The sequence below is a fragment of the Polyodon spathula genome, chromosome 27 (genome assembly GCF_017654505.1).
Source record: "Polyodon spathula isolate WHYD16114869_AA chromosome 27, ASM1765450v1, whole genome shotgun sequence".
Lineage (NCBI taxonomy): Eukaryota > Metazoa > Chordata > Actinopteri > Acipenseriformes > Polyodontidae > Polyodon > Polyodon spathula.
This window is the reverse complement of record NC_054560.1, coordinates 4850053-4862393: the sequence shown is the minus strand read 5'-3', so window position 1 is coordinate 4862393 and position 12341 is coordinate 4850053. Positions and strand designations below refer to the sequence as shown.

At 44.1% G+C, this 12341-nt stretch overlaps 1 protein-coding gene and 1 pseudogene across 1 annotated transcript; one reads left to right on the top strand and one right to left on the bottom strand.

The window, feature by feature from the left end:
• The first annotated feature begins 1253 nt into the window (after positions 1 to 1253).
• On the top strand, positions 1254 to 8386 carry LOC121301176 (annotated as a pseudogene).
• A 56-nt stretch (positions 8387 to 8442) lies between these two features.
• LOC121301144 lies at positions 8443 to 12271 on the bottom strand. The gene is made up of 4 exons (XM_041230280.1): positions 11528 to 12271; positions 11108 to 11171; positions 10340 to 10394; positions 8443 to 10020 (listed from the first exon to the last, which is right to left on the bottom strand). Exons 1-4 carry the CDS (start codon positions 12239 to 12241, stop codon positions 10008 to 10010), a joined length of 846 nt encoding a protein of 281 aa, XP_041086214.1. The 5' UTR covers positions 12242 to 12271; the 3' UTR covers positions 8443 to 10007.
• Between the last annotated feature and the right edge of the window lie 70 nt (positions 12272 to 12341).

The following is a 12341-nucleotide window of genomic DNA, read 5'->3' as shown; positions in this document are numbered from 1 at the left end:
TAAACAATAGAAACATATATATTTTTTTTTTTTTTTTTTTTTTTTTTTGGAGCTGCTTAGCATTTACCATGCACCATCTCACAACGACGATTATTGAAAAATACATCTAATGTTTTGCGTAAGGCGCTTGTCATGCCTTTATTTCCTGGCTGCTGGCTGCAGTTTGAGAGAGCAGGCTCAAGTGTGGATCCTGCTGACTCAGCGGTTTACAGCAGGGCAGCTGAAGAGTTCTGCATCATTACCGACAGTACTGTGTGTGTGTGTGTGTGTGTGTGTGTGTGTGTGTGTGTGTGTGTGACTGGTCCCAAGTACTGAGACTTACCAATGCATTGAAAATGATATCGCCTGTTTTAACACACTCAGATCCTTTGCTTAATAAACTGTGGTATCACGGAACATATAATTGGTCATGTTAATGTTGTCATTGTAAGCCGGCTATTTAGACACGTGGTGGACATGCATAGGCTAAACACGAATATAAAATTATTTCACTACAGTTTACTAGTTTGCCTTGGTATTCCGCACTAAACTTTCCATTAGGTATGCATGCCCAGTGCCAGACTGAAGCTGCCACCTTGAGGTCAGACCAGATCTGCTTATCACGCGTCGCATCACCTCCTTGTTGGTAAACAAGAGTCTATTAACATGTGCGTGTGCACTGCAAGAAATGGAAAATGGAGTGTTATGACTACAAAATATTGAACATAAGTGTTCGATAATAACATGTTTATTTGTTATTATTTTGTCATTTAGCAGACGCTTTTATCTAAAGCGACTTGCAGAGACTAGAGAGGTGAACTTTGCATCATCAACAACTGCTGCTGCTGCTGCAGAGTCACTTTCTATAGGACCTCGTTTGATTTACGTCTCAACCGAAGGACGGAGCACAAGGAGGTTACATGCTCAGGGTCACACACACACACACACACACACACACGGAGTCAGGGACTGAGCCGGTATTTGAACCATAATTGCAATTTGTATTTTTAGTATACAACTGTAAGGTAAGGGCGTTTGCTAAGAAATACATAATAAGAATTATATATATATAATAGCACTATGCATAACTGGATGTAACTGGAGCTTTAGAAATGTCCAGAATGACGTCAGCGCACACGCAGGTTCTCCGGGAGACGAGGCAGATTAGCGTGTTGACTGCATTGCTAATTTGAGTTGTTCTGGTAAGTGGTGTGCAGAACAAAAAAAAAGCGACACTGTACTGTCAAATAACAGCACAGTTTCTAGGAATCAATGTCAACAAGAACAAGGAGGGTCCGTTTTTAGCACACAGGGTATCTGTTTGACAACCACAGTGCCCTATCATAAGGCACCAGTTAAATGTTAGGGGTGTGGTTTACGCTCCGAGTAAGCAGGTAAGCTGCTATTAGAAGCGTGTAAAAGGAACGAGATTTTTAATGTTACGTTGTAGTTGTAGCTAAACCATATTATAGCCCGTGCTTCTGTATTCGTGTTGCTTAACTTCAAACCGCACTTATCATAATTCAACATGCTGAAACATAATATCAATTAAAAAAATACAGAAAACACTGGAGTTTAGATGTGCTGAGAAATACGCTCTTACTAACGAACCAATTTGAAGGGTGTATGTGTTCTGAATGGAATTTAACTGTATTTAAAACACACCACACCTGCTTTATTGGTGCAAATGGCTCGGGTGCATTTCTCGCAATAGCGACTAAACGGAGTAATAGAGTATATACAATTCAAGTTACTGCACTACTTAGCTAGACTTTGGTAAAATTGTCAGACGCTGTTTAAGGTTTGTTGCTGTCCATTGTGATATGTCAGAAGCAAACGGTACACGCAGCGGCGGACAAAATAATGTTAACACCTGCCATGGTATTATTAGTTTGTCGAAATTCAGGAAGCTCTTATGTTAAAACACGTGTACCAAGCCTCTGGTCAATTGGCTTGAATATCGGCCTTTTAGAAATAGGTCTACTGAAAGAAACTTCATAAATACAGCGACCGCCATTTTGTCTAGAAGTCTTTTTCATCGTCTGCATTAAAGATATTTGAAGACATTCAACAGTCTATTCAAGACTATTGTCGTTTAATTCATGAAATTTCTTTGTACAGTATTTTTTTTTTTTTTAGCACGGTTTGGTGTATGGGTGAATATTGCATGGAACAGAAAAGTAACACTGCCGTTCTATATTTTAATTGAAGCCACTGCTTGGGTTGCTGACGTGTACAGAAATTGATGCCTTATTTAATCAGCCCGTCTGTTGCTGAGCTGTGAATCCACACCCCTGTTCTGTTCTGCAGGTTCGCTCTGAGGCCCCTCTGCTGTGCTCCCGGCCCAGGATACTGCCCCACCATCTTTGCGCTGTCCTCGGGCCATGGGAAGTGTAGGGTGGCTGTGACCCGAGTCAGTGGCCCAGCCTCGGACAATGCTCTCCGCAGCCTCGCTGGGATGAAGCAGGCACTCCCGGAACCCAGAACCGCTGTGCTGCACAGCCTCCTGGACCCAGGCACGGGGGAGCCACTCGACCGGGGGCTGGTGTTGTGGTTCCCAGGTCAGTGAATGAGCAAAAACAGCAAGCGAAAGGAAATAGCACTAAAGGCTGGTTTCATGCTGGTTTTTCACACTCGCTGCCTCTCTGCAGGTCCGCACAGCTTCACAGTTGAAGACTGTGCTGAGTTCCGTGTGCACGGGGGCCCAGCAGTGATTAGCGGAGTTTTACAAGCCCTGGATAAGAGAAAGAAGGCGGTTTATTGCCCTGCTCTTTCGCTGCTGCTGCACTGCCTCTTGACATCCTCTTGCAATGTTATGTCAGGTTTTGGCTGCTAGGGGGCACTGTAGGATAAGCAGGGTTTTGTGTGTGTGTGTGCGTTTGTTTTTTTTTGTAGGGTAGGATAGTATTTACTGAGACCACAGCAGCCAGAGGACTGGCACATTCAAACTACACAATGATATCGCAAAAGTCCGGTCACTGTAATAGTAATACAGTATTTCATGTTAGATTTTGAAGTGTCACATTTTAAAATGTGACAGTTTTTTGTTAAGTATATGGAAAAACTACAAAGCGGTGTGTAATTCAATATGTTAACGTAACATTATTCAGCAGGTTTCATTCGACTTTATGAAGCAACATTAAATACTTAATTCTATAGCGCGATGCAACACTTTGTAGCCATAATTGGTATGCATGCGATTGAGAAGCGTGAATCCAGGTTGATAAAATGTGACTGCAGACGGAGAACGCAAACGTAAACATGAAACCATTTTACTTTCCCAAAAAAAAGCCTGCCCGGCCTGCGCCCCGCTGAAGCTGGGGGGTTTACTAGCGGGGAAGCCGGACCTGAGGGAGGTGGAGGGGCTGGGGTACCTGATCCACCCCACGACTCTCAAGCAGAGACTGACAACTAGTCAGACTCAAAAGAGCTGGCTTCAAAGCCATTTTATCTGTACCCCTTAGAGACAGGGATGGAAATAAAACTCCTGTTGCACAGAAGTTTCACCCTTTCCAGCTGTTATACTATGAGCTTGTGTATAGGTAACAAGCTCAGGTGTGTCTGAAACTCATAGTAAAACCAGGAATGGATCAAAGTGCTGTGCAATGGGAGTCTTATTTCCATCCCTTGAGGGGTCTGCAGCATGAGGTGTCTCGGTGAATTCGTTGCTGTGTCGCACTGGTAATAACCCTGGAAAGCTGGGCTGCTGTTCAGGCTTGTCTCAGTCTGGTGGGGGTGGTGGTGCTGTTTAGATCCTGAATGCAGGAGGCAGGATATCCTGTCTTAAATGCGGGGGGGGAGGGGGGGGGGGGGGGGGGGGGGGGGTGGTTTATTCCCCTCTTTGTGCTGCAGTCCTGTCACAGCTGTAAACCTGCGTAAGTGCTGACCCTCGCAGTGGCTCAGATGGAATCTAAATCAGGCTTTCCTGGGGAAACCGTTTCCAAAATGAGCTCTATTTTGATTGCATTTATTTCCATGAAAGCCTGCGATTGCGGTCTGATTAACCAGGTTGCTATTCACCCAGTGGGAACGTGGAAAATGTGTATTTTTCATGAACTGCAGGGTGGCTGAAAATGGCTTGTCGGTTTGGATACTGTGTGGAGACCGACAGCTGGCTGTTGCTTTTTGCAATTGCACGTTTTGAATTTAAATAGATGGGGGGGGGGGGGGGGGTACTTTCATATTTGATAAATGTACATTTATTACCCCTATTTTAGAATCTGGCTCACAAGGAAGCTTTCATTGATTTCAGTGAAGATGAGAATATTGAAGAGGGCGTTTTAAACCAAGGTATCCTTTCTCTTCTGTGCATGTTACCCCTTATCCAAAAAACAAAAAGACCAATTCGTTCAACACCTTCGTGTTAATCTCCCAAACCATGGATAAGAAATGTAGTCACTGTCAGCACCCTGGCAACTCCTGAGGCAAAGTCATGCAGAGTGCCTTGTGATTAATGTTCACACATGCCAGGGCCTTGCTCTTATCTTAATGAGAGTTTTTCCTTTGTGTTCTATCAAGAGGAAAAGCATTTCAAAAGTTTCATTGGACAGACCAGAAACAAGCAAATGTGAACATGCAAGAAACAGCCGCCTCTCAGTCTTCTGAGTAATCAGTCCTCAGTCGTTTTAAATCTGTGTAACACTCCAAGAAACTTCCTAGTCCTGCAGGCAGTCGTTTAGGCTGCCAGCCGTCAAATCACACCAGAAAACAGAAGCGTGTGTGTACTGGAGTAAGAAGAGCCTTGAGTTTAGGAAACTGAGGCCTGACAGTCACTTGTGTGTGTTTTTCTCATTGTTTTTCTCATTTATTTCTTCTTTTTTATTCATTTCCTGTATTCTTCAATTTATTTATTTTAACTTTTGTATATTATTATTATTATTATTATTATTATTATTATTATTATTATTATTATTACTTAGTTATTTTTACTACTTGGTGATATCCTGGGCTTCATTCTGTTTTAACTGGCATGTTAAAGCTGTTTGAGATACTGTGGTATGAAAGGCGCTATATAAGCGAATGCATTGAATTGAATTCAGCTGTTTGAATAAGTCTCCGCTGTGTGTAATGCAGTGAGGCAGTGCTTGCACGGTATTGGCAGCAGCTCCAGGACTGACCCACATGTCTCTGTCCCCCCTAGTGGACGTCTAGCTTGAGCAATTGTGGGAGGAGCTGGAGGCTCACCTGAGGGACGGGCGGCAGGGTGAGCGGTTATGCAGCAGAGTTCCGGTGGTCGTCGCCGGGGAGACCAGCACGGGGAAGAGCAGCCTCCTCAATACCATCTGCAAGGGGGTTTTGCACTGTGACCTGCACTGCAGGACCGTGAGAGAGTCTGAGTATAAATAAAGTCATATCTATTTGTTAATGTGGGCTGAGGAAGAAGCATTGGCAGGAGGTTCTAAGCAATTCCCGATATGATCTTTAAAACCAGAGAAGGAGAGATTATCAGATTCCATCTTCATACTGTGATGGAAACAGTTCCTCATCTTCAGGAGGTGATCTTAGATAAGTCTAATTAACAGAATCTCGAGTGGGTAAGCTATAGCCAATGCTGGTCAAATAAGGAGCTCCCAAACCTTTCAAAACCTGAAACGCAAAATAACACCAATGAAAAATCCCTCGGTTCATAGCTGACTGTTAGGACAGGGCCGGGAGAACGACCTCAGATGGGTCTCTTTGGGGTTGCGGTTGATAGATGGGAAATTGGGAGAGGCTCGGAGAGAGAGAGCACATCCTTTCTGTGTGAGGAGTTTCAATCGCGCTGTCAGACTGAGATATACATCTTGTGAGTGACCCCCAGGAGACCCAGGGCCTTCAAATCCTCACAATGGAGGGAAGGTGTGGGGCGGTTTTCTGAATCAATTTCCTTTAGCACAGTTATTTGAAAAAGTACTAATGGCGCAGCATTTGGTAGCCAAGGTTGTTATTTTACATATCTGTGCAATCTCCTAGTTCAAATTGAGAAATAAGGCTACAGTATAAAACAGCTTCAGTCCTATGGGTGGGGGTGTTTGACAGGTGACCCTAGACTGGTGCTCACTGTGGTGTCATTCTCCCGGTCGTTACCAGGCCTGCGGCCAGCGGCTATCGTTTCTCTGGTTACCGGGACAGCGCGGGACGTTGTGGAGACACCGCTGGACATCAGGGGCTTCCCTGAGTGACACGGCTGGACTGAGGGACATTCGGGATAGTGTGGAGAGAGAGGGGGTGAGGAGGTAGAGGAGCTGGGGAGAGATACAGGTGTGGGGGAGAGTGGGATGCAGCCAACAGAGAGGCGAGGAGGGGGAAGGAATAGAAAGCTAGGGTAAGTAGAGGGGTGGGAAGGAGGGATGAAAGAGATGGGAAGAGATCGTGAAAGAGGAAAGGAGAGAAGGCTAAGTAAGGAAGGCCAATATAATGTGCATATTTTTAAATGGAAAAGTACAACAGTTAAAACAAACAACATTTTGTGTTCCGTTACCCCTTTGTTGCAATAGCATGTTGATTAAATTAGGCTGGCAAGGAGTTCCCACTGTAGGGAGAAGTGCAATCAACTCCTTCAGTGTGGTGTTGAGGGACAGGAAGGAAGGAGACACAGACGTGTTTAATTTGTGAAGTGTAGCAGGAAGGAGGTAACGAGCGACGCTTCCTGTCGCCAGGGTGGAGCAGGCGGACCTGACCGTTGCCATGCTGCATGTGGCAGAAGTCCCGAAGGAACTCATGAAGATACCTGAGGAAGGTCCTAGGTGACAGCCAGAGACCCTACCTACTGGTCCTCAACAAAACTGACCTGCTGAGCGGGGAACAGCTGGACAGCCTCAGAGGGGTCCTCGCCCATCTGCCTGCTGTCCTGCACAATGAGAGACGGACTGGAACACTTCCTTGGGTTCCTTCAAAAGCAAGTGGAGAGCATGTGAGCATACTGTAAGACTGTCCTAGGTAGGGTTGCCATATGACTCCGTGTACACCGAGTCAGTTTGGGACAGTTCAGGCTTTTCAATTTGCATCACAGCGGTACTTTTCACTTGTTTCTTTGAGAAGCAGGACTACATTTACCAGAATGCATTGGGGTGTAACCGAAAAACCCTGAACTGTCACTTGGGAACTAAAATGACATCATCTGGTTTCACAGACCCCTCCATTGCAGGAGGCCCTGACTGCAGAGGGGCTCCGCCTCGGCCTCACCAGCCTGGGCAGAATCACTGGCAGGGTGGGTGCAGAGCAAATCCTGGACCTCGTATTCAAAGATTTCTGCATTGGCAAATAGGAGGAGCTGCTGGCCTGGCGCGCATGACCATGGCACGCTTGCACAAGCTGTAAGAGCATGACGATACCAAGCCAGGCACTGGTTAAAGATGACGGTTGGTTATTGTTAGCAGTGACTGATTTATTGTTGACAGTCCTCAAAGCTTAAAAGAGTATTAGATTATAAAGCTCAAAGATTATTATTCTACTTCATTGTCAATCTTCACCAGTTATTGTTGATAGTCTCCAGCAGTCACAGCTCTGACCGGTTTTTCAATAAAAAACAGAAACGGCTTCAATTCTGTTTCACGTTTTGCTCCCTCTGGTTTTTCTCTCCAATCTTTTTGCTGCTCAAGCAAAGTACTGAACGACACATTCAGGATCGAATGGAAATAAGATTGCTATTGCATAGCATTTGCACCCGTGACAGGTTTTACTACAAGCAGGATTAGCCACAGCCTGTATAGGTAGCAAACTCAGGTGTGCTTTATTAAACTATAGTAAAACCAGGAATAGATCAAACTGCTGTGCGACCGGAGTCTTCATTTCTATCCCTGAAGACGCTGGGAACCAGCAGCGTAAAACCTAGCTCTCATCGAGGGCAGGATGCCTGGGTGAGTGAGCAGCCCAGGGTCATCTCTGTCCACCAGCAGAGGATGACCTGACTGTCTGGGCTGGATAGAATAACACAGAGTTAAAGGATTTCCTGAGGATGCACAGAGCAGTGCTGGAGAAAGAACTCCGTCACCTGGCGCTCTCGCAGTCACCAGCCAGCACCAGCTTGTCTCAAATATGTGTCGTGAATCATTCTTCCTGACTTTCCCCTTGTCAGAAGCAGTCGCAGAATGAAAAGGTTAAGACTGGAAATCAAAGGAAAAATCCTGAATGGCATCGAAGTTTAACTGAAAAGGTTCTGTTTTTATAGAGTTTTTTTTTTTTTTTCAAAAGCGAAATCATATAAAGTGAATTGATATATGTTAAACTGCTGTATGTCAGCCTTGTAAATCAGTATTCTTATAAAGACGGTATAAATAATACAGAAAGGCTTGTTTGAAAAATACAAATATCCATCTATGTTCTGCAAGTTACGCATTATAGAGAGGTCAGCAGGGATATAATAATAATTTTTATATAGTGCCTGTCATAGTGGAGCACCATCACAAAGCGCTTTACAAGATACAAGACTAGGGTGTGTGAACTGTGGTTCAGCTGCAGAGTCACTTACAAGAACGTCTCACCCGAAAGACGGAGCACAAGTGCCTTGCGCTAGGTCATACAGTGAGTCAGTGACCGAGCTGGGATTTGAACCCGAGACCTCCCGGGTATAACTGTTTCTTTAATTGCTGGACCACACAGCCTCCTTAATGCAGCATGAAATATTATAGCACTGTTCTATAGACTTACTCTTAAGCCAGGTGTGTTTGAGTGGTGTAATATACACTGGCTCCCACGTATTGTTGATGGTTCCTTCCTTGCCTGAATGTATAGATGCTGTGCCCGTGACTCGAGTGTTGGGATTTCCGTGTGCTAGCATGTGAGGGAAGTATTGTTTTCTCTTATAAACAGTGCAGTTTGTATACCTCCCACCCATCCGTCTGGCTCAGATGCCTGACAAGCTCGCTGCCTTGAATAAATATTGTGTTCTTCTAAGTTTCCGAGTTGTAAACATGTCAATGCATCTTACCTGGCCTTCATGCTGAAAACGACATTGTTTAGAGTATAAAAGCAGTGTTTCCCTTTATCGTGGCTTCATTTACTTCAATTTCCTCAGTACATCTACTTTCATCCAGCATCACTAGGGTGATGTTACAGCTCTGGACAGAAGTATTGCATCCCCGTCTAGAATTAACTCGCATTGCTTTATAGGCGAATGAAACCTGCTGAATAATGTTACTCTAATGTATTGAATTACGTTCCTCTTTGTAATTTTCCATCTACTTTACAAAAAATTGAAAAATTGCTTCTGATAGACTTGAGTAGTTTCTTTGATTATATGATGTTAAATAAAATACATTTTATTTTATGAATTATGAATTTTTTTGCAGAGCAGGAAACTAGTGGTGTTCATATAATTGCATCCACTCCTGGGGCTCCTGTCTTCAATCGATCTAAACAGAGCTGGAAAGGAATAACCCATCAGATGCAAAATAGCTTCTGAAGAAACTACTTGGAAAGATTCTGCCTCAAAAATTAGAAAAAAAGTTTTTTCTAGAAGGACAAAGTCCTTATTTCAAAATGCGACACATGCCCTTGGTAAATATCAGCATTCTCTACCTGTTGCTCCCTCTTATGTTTGAAATGCCAGTGTGAAAGGGACTTCAGATTTGATTAACGCTGCTGTTTATTGTTAGCTGTTGGGCTCGTTGCAATGAAAGCACAGGACAAAAATATTTACAAGTCTAGAAATAAACATCTTGCACATTAATTTCTGATTTTATGCACATTTTCTTTTTTGTTCTCCAAATGTTTTCCTGCAGAAACATCATGTCAATACCCTGCACATGCTGCACATTGCTCTGCATTCCCTTCATTTATTTCATGAAGTTTTCAGAGCATTTGAATTGGTGAATTGAAATACACAATGCAGCACTCAAACAGTATCTAGCCTAGCGGTGCACAAAGATCCACACTTTACAGGCAAGGCAAGCACAGAAGAAATCATATCCGGGGTGAGACTGCTGACAAGGCTGTTAGTTTTGAAGCATGTTCTATGAAGTCCTGGAGATTATCTGCAGAAAGGAGGCGGTGAAGGCTGGGTGCTTTCGTGAGGTGAAGTCACTATTCTTGCAGTCCTGATTGACGCTTCAGCCGGAAATACTGTGGGGGAGGGGAAAAATGAAACACTTTTTTTTTTTTGTTTTGTTTTGTTGCTTGACCTTTAAAATGTCCGCTGTTGTTTTTTTAACAAACAGTTGGCTAAAAGCTGGATTGTGGACCATTGCCCCATTAAGGGATCAAAGGAAAACAAAATGCTTTCAAACCCTTCCAGACTTTATCTTAGCGCTGCATGTTAAGTTGGAAATCACATTAGAATCTCGCGCATGTTGAATTAGTGTGGTCTTGGCTGCCCAGGGTAGCCAATGGACAGTGCTATAACAGCTGTTACCAGCGCTACTATACAAAGCATTTCACTCACTCTGACTTCTTATCTGCAAACTCCTGAAGCTCCTTCAGATATGACTTGACGTCTCCTGTGAAAATGTAAGAGCAGTAGAGTCAAAGACTGCACCAGCTTGAGCGCACTGCAGATCAGCTGCGTCAAAGAATATAGCATGAAGATCCTCATAGCCCAGTATCAGCCTGCACACAACCTGTGTATTGTACATGGTGCCCACTCGCATAGCAGCACTACTAAAACTTATTTCTCAGTAGTGTATTTGTATAATCACGAGACAGTACAGTCTCTCCACTGACCCGGCAGAAACGCCAATCAGCTGAGGCAGCGTTCGTGCACAGTGCATTATGGGCGTTCCCAAGCCCAGAGGAGAAAGCAGAGCCTGGTAGTAAAGAACTGTTTCTACAAGTTTTTTTTTTTCATTTTCATTGAGAAATTTCTAACTGGCGATATCGTTTTCCAATGTCCACGATCAATACTATAAAACGATTTCTATTTGAACATTGGAATCTTGTAAGAAATACCCCCTCCTGTTCTCCGAAGAAGGGTTCAGGATCGCGAAGGGGCCAATCTGAACGAAATGGCACTTTGTGAACACCTTTATATGCAAGATTATGCGATTCAACAGCACACCGGAACATCTTAATAAAAGCCAGGATATGCATCAACGCCACCTGCTGGACGTTTAACATATAACAACTTGCTCATTGCACTTAAAATGAATCTAAAATCATGTGAAGTTAAACATCTGAAGCTATTAAAATGAATAAATGGAGTGTCAGACCTTACCATAAACGTTTGACGTTGCCGGCTCATTCTGCTTAACTGGAAACGGGTTGTAAACCGGCGGCCGCTGTTAAGAACAAAAAAGGAAAGTGGAACTAAAACAGAATTTTCAATAAACATTTTAAGCTATAAAGTATGTGATGTGAAATATTGTATAGCAGCAACTCAATTATACCACGTTACATTATTGCCAACTAGTGAAAATGTGAAACATTATTGCCAAGGACATTAAACGGGTTCATAATTAAATATTAAAAGCTATACTATATAACTATAGTAGTATAACTTTGGAGTATACAGACCCCTCAAGGTGCTGGGTTAAAAGGGGCTAATCTCACAGAAACTCTCCATGCACACCTCTAAGATTTCTGGCTTGGTACATGTCTGCTAATTTAACCGGTAGATTTGGAGAGAAAGGATTACCTTTGGGCAGCAGGTCGCCAGTGAGGCATTCAAAGTCTGCACCTGGTTATTCAGATTCAAAACCTGCGCAGTGTACCCCGAAACATTGCTCTCCAGGGCACTTTTCTCCTCTCTAGTCTTCTTCAAATCCTTCATCAGACCCTCCACCTCGTTGTCGTTTTTGGACTTGAGCTTCTTGATCTTGCCTTCGCAGTCTTCCACGATGTCGGAGCGGTTCCTGTTGCAGTTCTCGAACTCCTCCTTCCACCTGGCGTTGTCTGCCTGCAAGCCGCTGATTGTCTGCACAGTCTCTGAGAAGCGGCTGCTGAAGGTGTTCAGGTAGGTCTGGAAGCTGCGCTGGATGTCGCTGGACAGGCCGGTGCAGTTCTGCCGGATCTGATCCAGCTGCTGCCGCTGGTTCTCGCAGGTGAGCGAGAAGGCGAAGGCTTCGGGCCGCATGTTGTTGATCTTGCTGTTGAACTCGACGATGACCTCGTTGATCCCCCGCAGCGACTTCTCAAACTGCTCCTTGCATTCCGTCCTGTAGTTTTGCAAGTGGTTTTCCAGGGTGGTTTTTTCTCTGTTCGCTTTGATCTCATCCAAGCGGTACTGCAGTCTCTCTTCTTGCGTTTTCTTCAGCTCTCCTTGGAGGTGAAGCGTGGAGGTGGTGCAGTTGTTGCTCAAAGATGTGAACTTCTGATTCAAGGCTTCTTTTGCGAGCATCAGAGCGGCCATTTCCCCTACAATCAACACACCAGAACATAGTTATTGAGAAACGCATCTGTGTCCTGTTCTTTAACCTGCTATACAGACTTTGCATGTGCTGTTGCATCCT

What these genes read in the sequence shown, in the direction of transcription:
- LOC121301144 (XM_041230280.1), bottom strand. Translation starts at nt 12,241, where the DNA reads ATGGCCGCTCTGATGCTCGCAAAAGAAGCCTTGAATCAGAAGTTCACA. An exon ending in TGGCGACCTGCTGCCCAAAG is followed by an intron (nt 11,172 to 11,527) that starts GTAATCCTTTCT and finishes TGTTCTTAACAG; the next exon opens with CGGCCGCCGGTTTACAACCC. An exon ending in GGCAACGTCAAACGTTTATG is followed by an intron (nt 10,395 to 11,107) that starts GTAAGGTCTGAC and finishes ACATTTTCACAG; the next exon opens with GAGACGTCAAGTCATATCTG.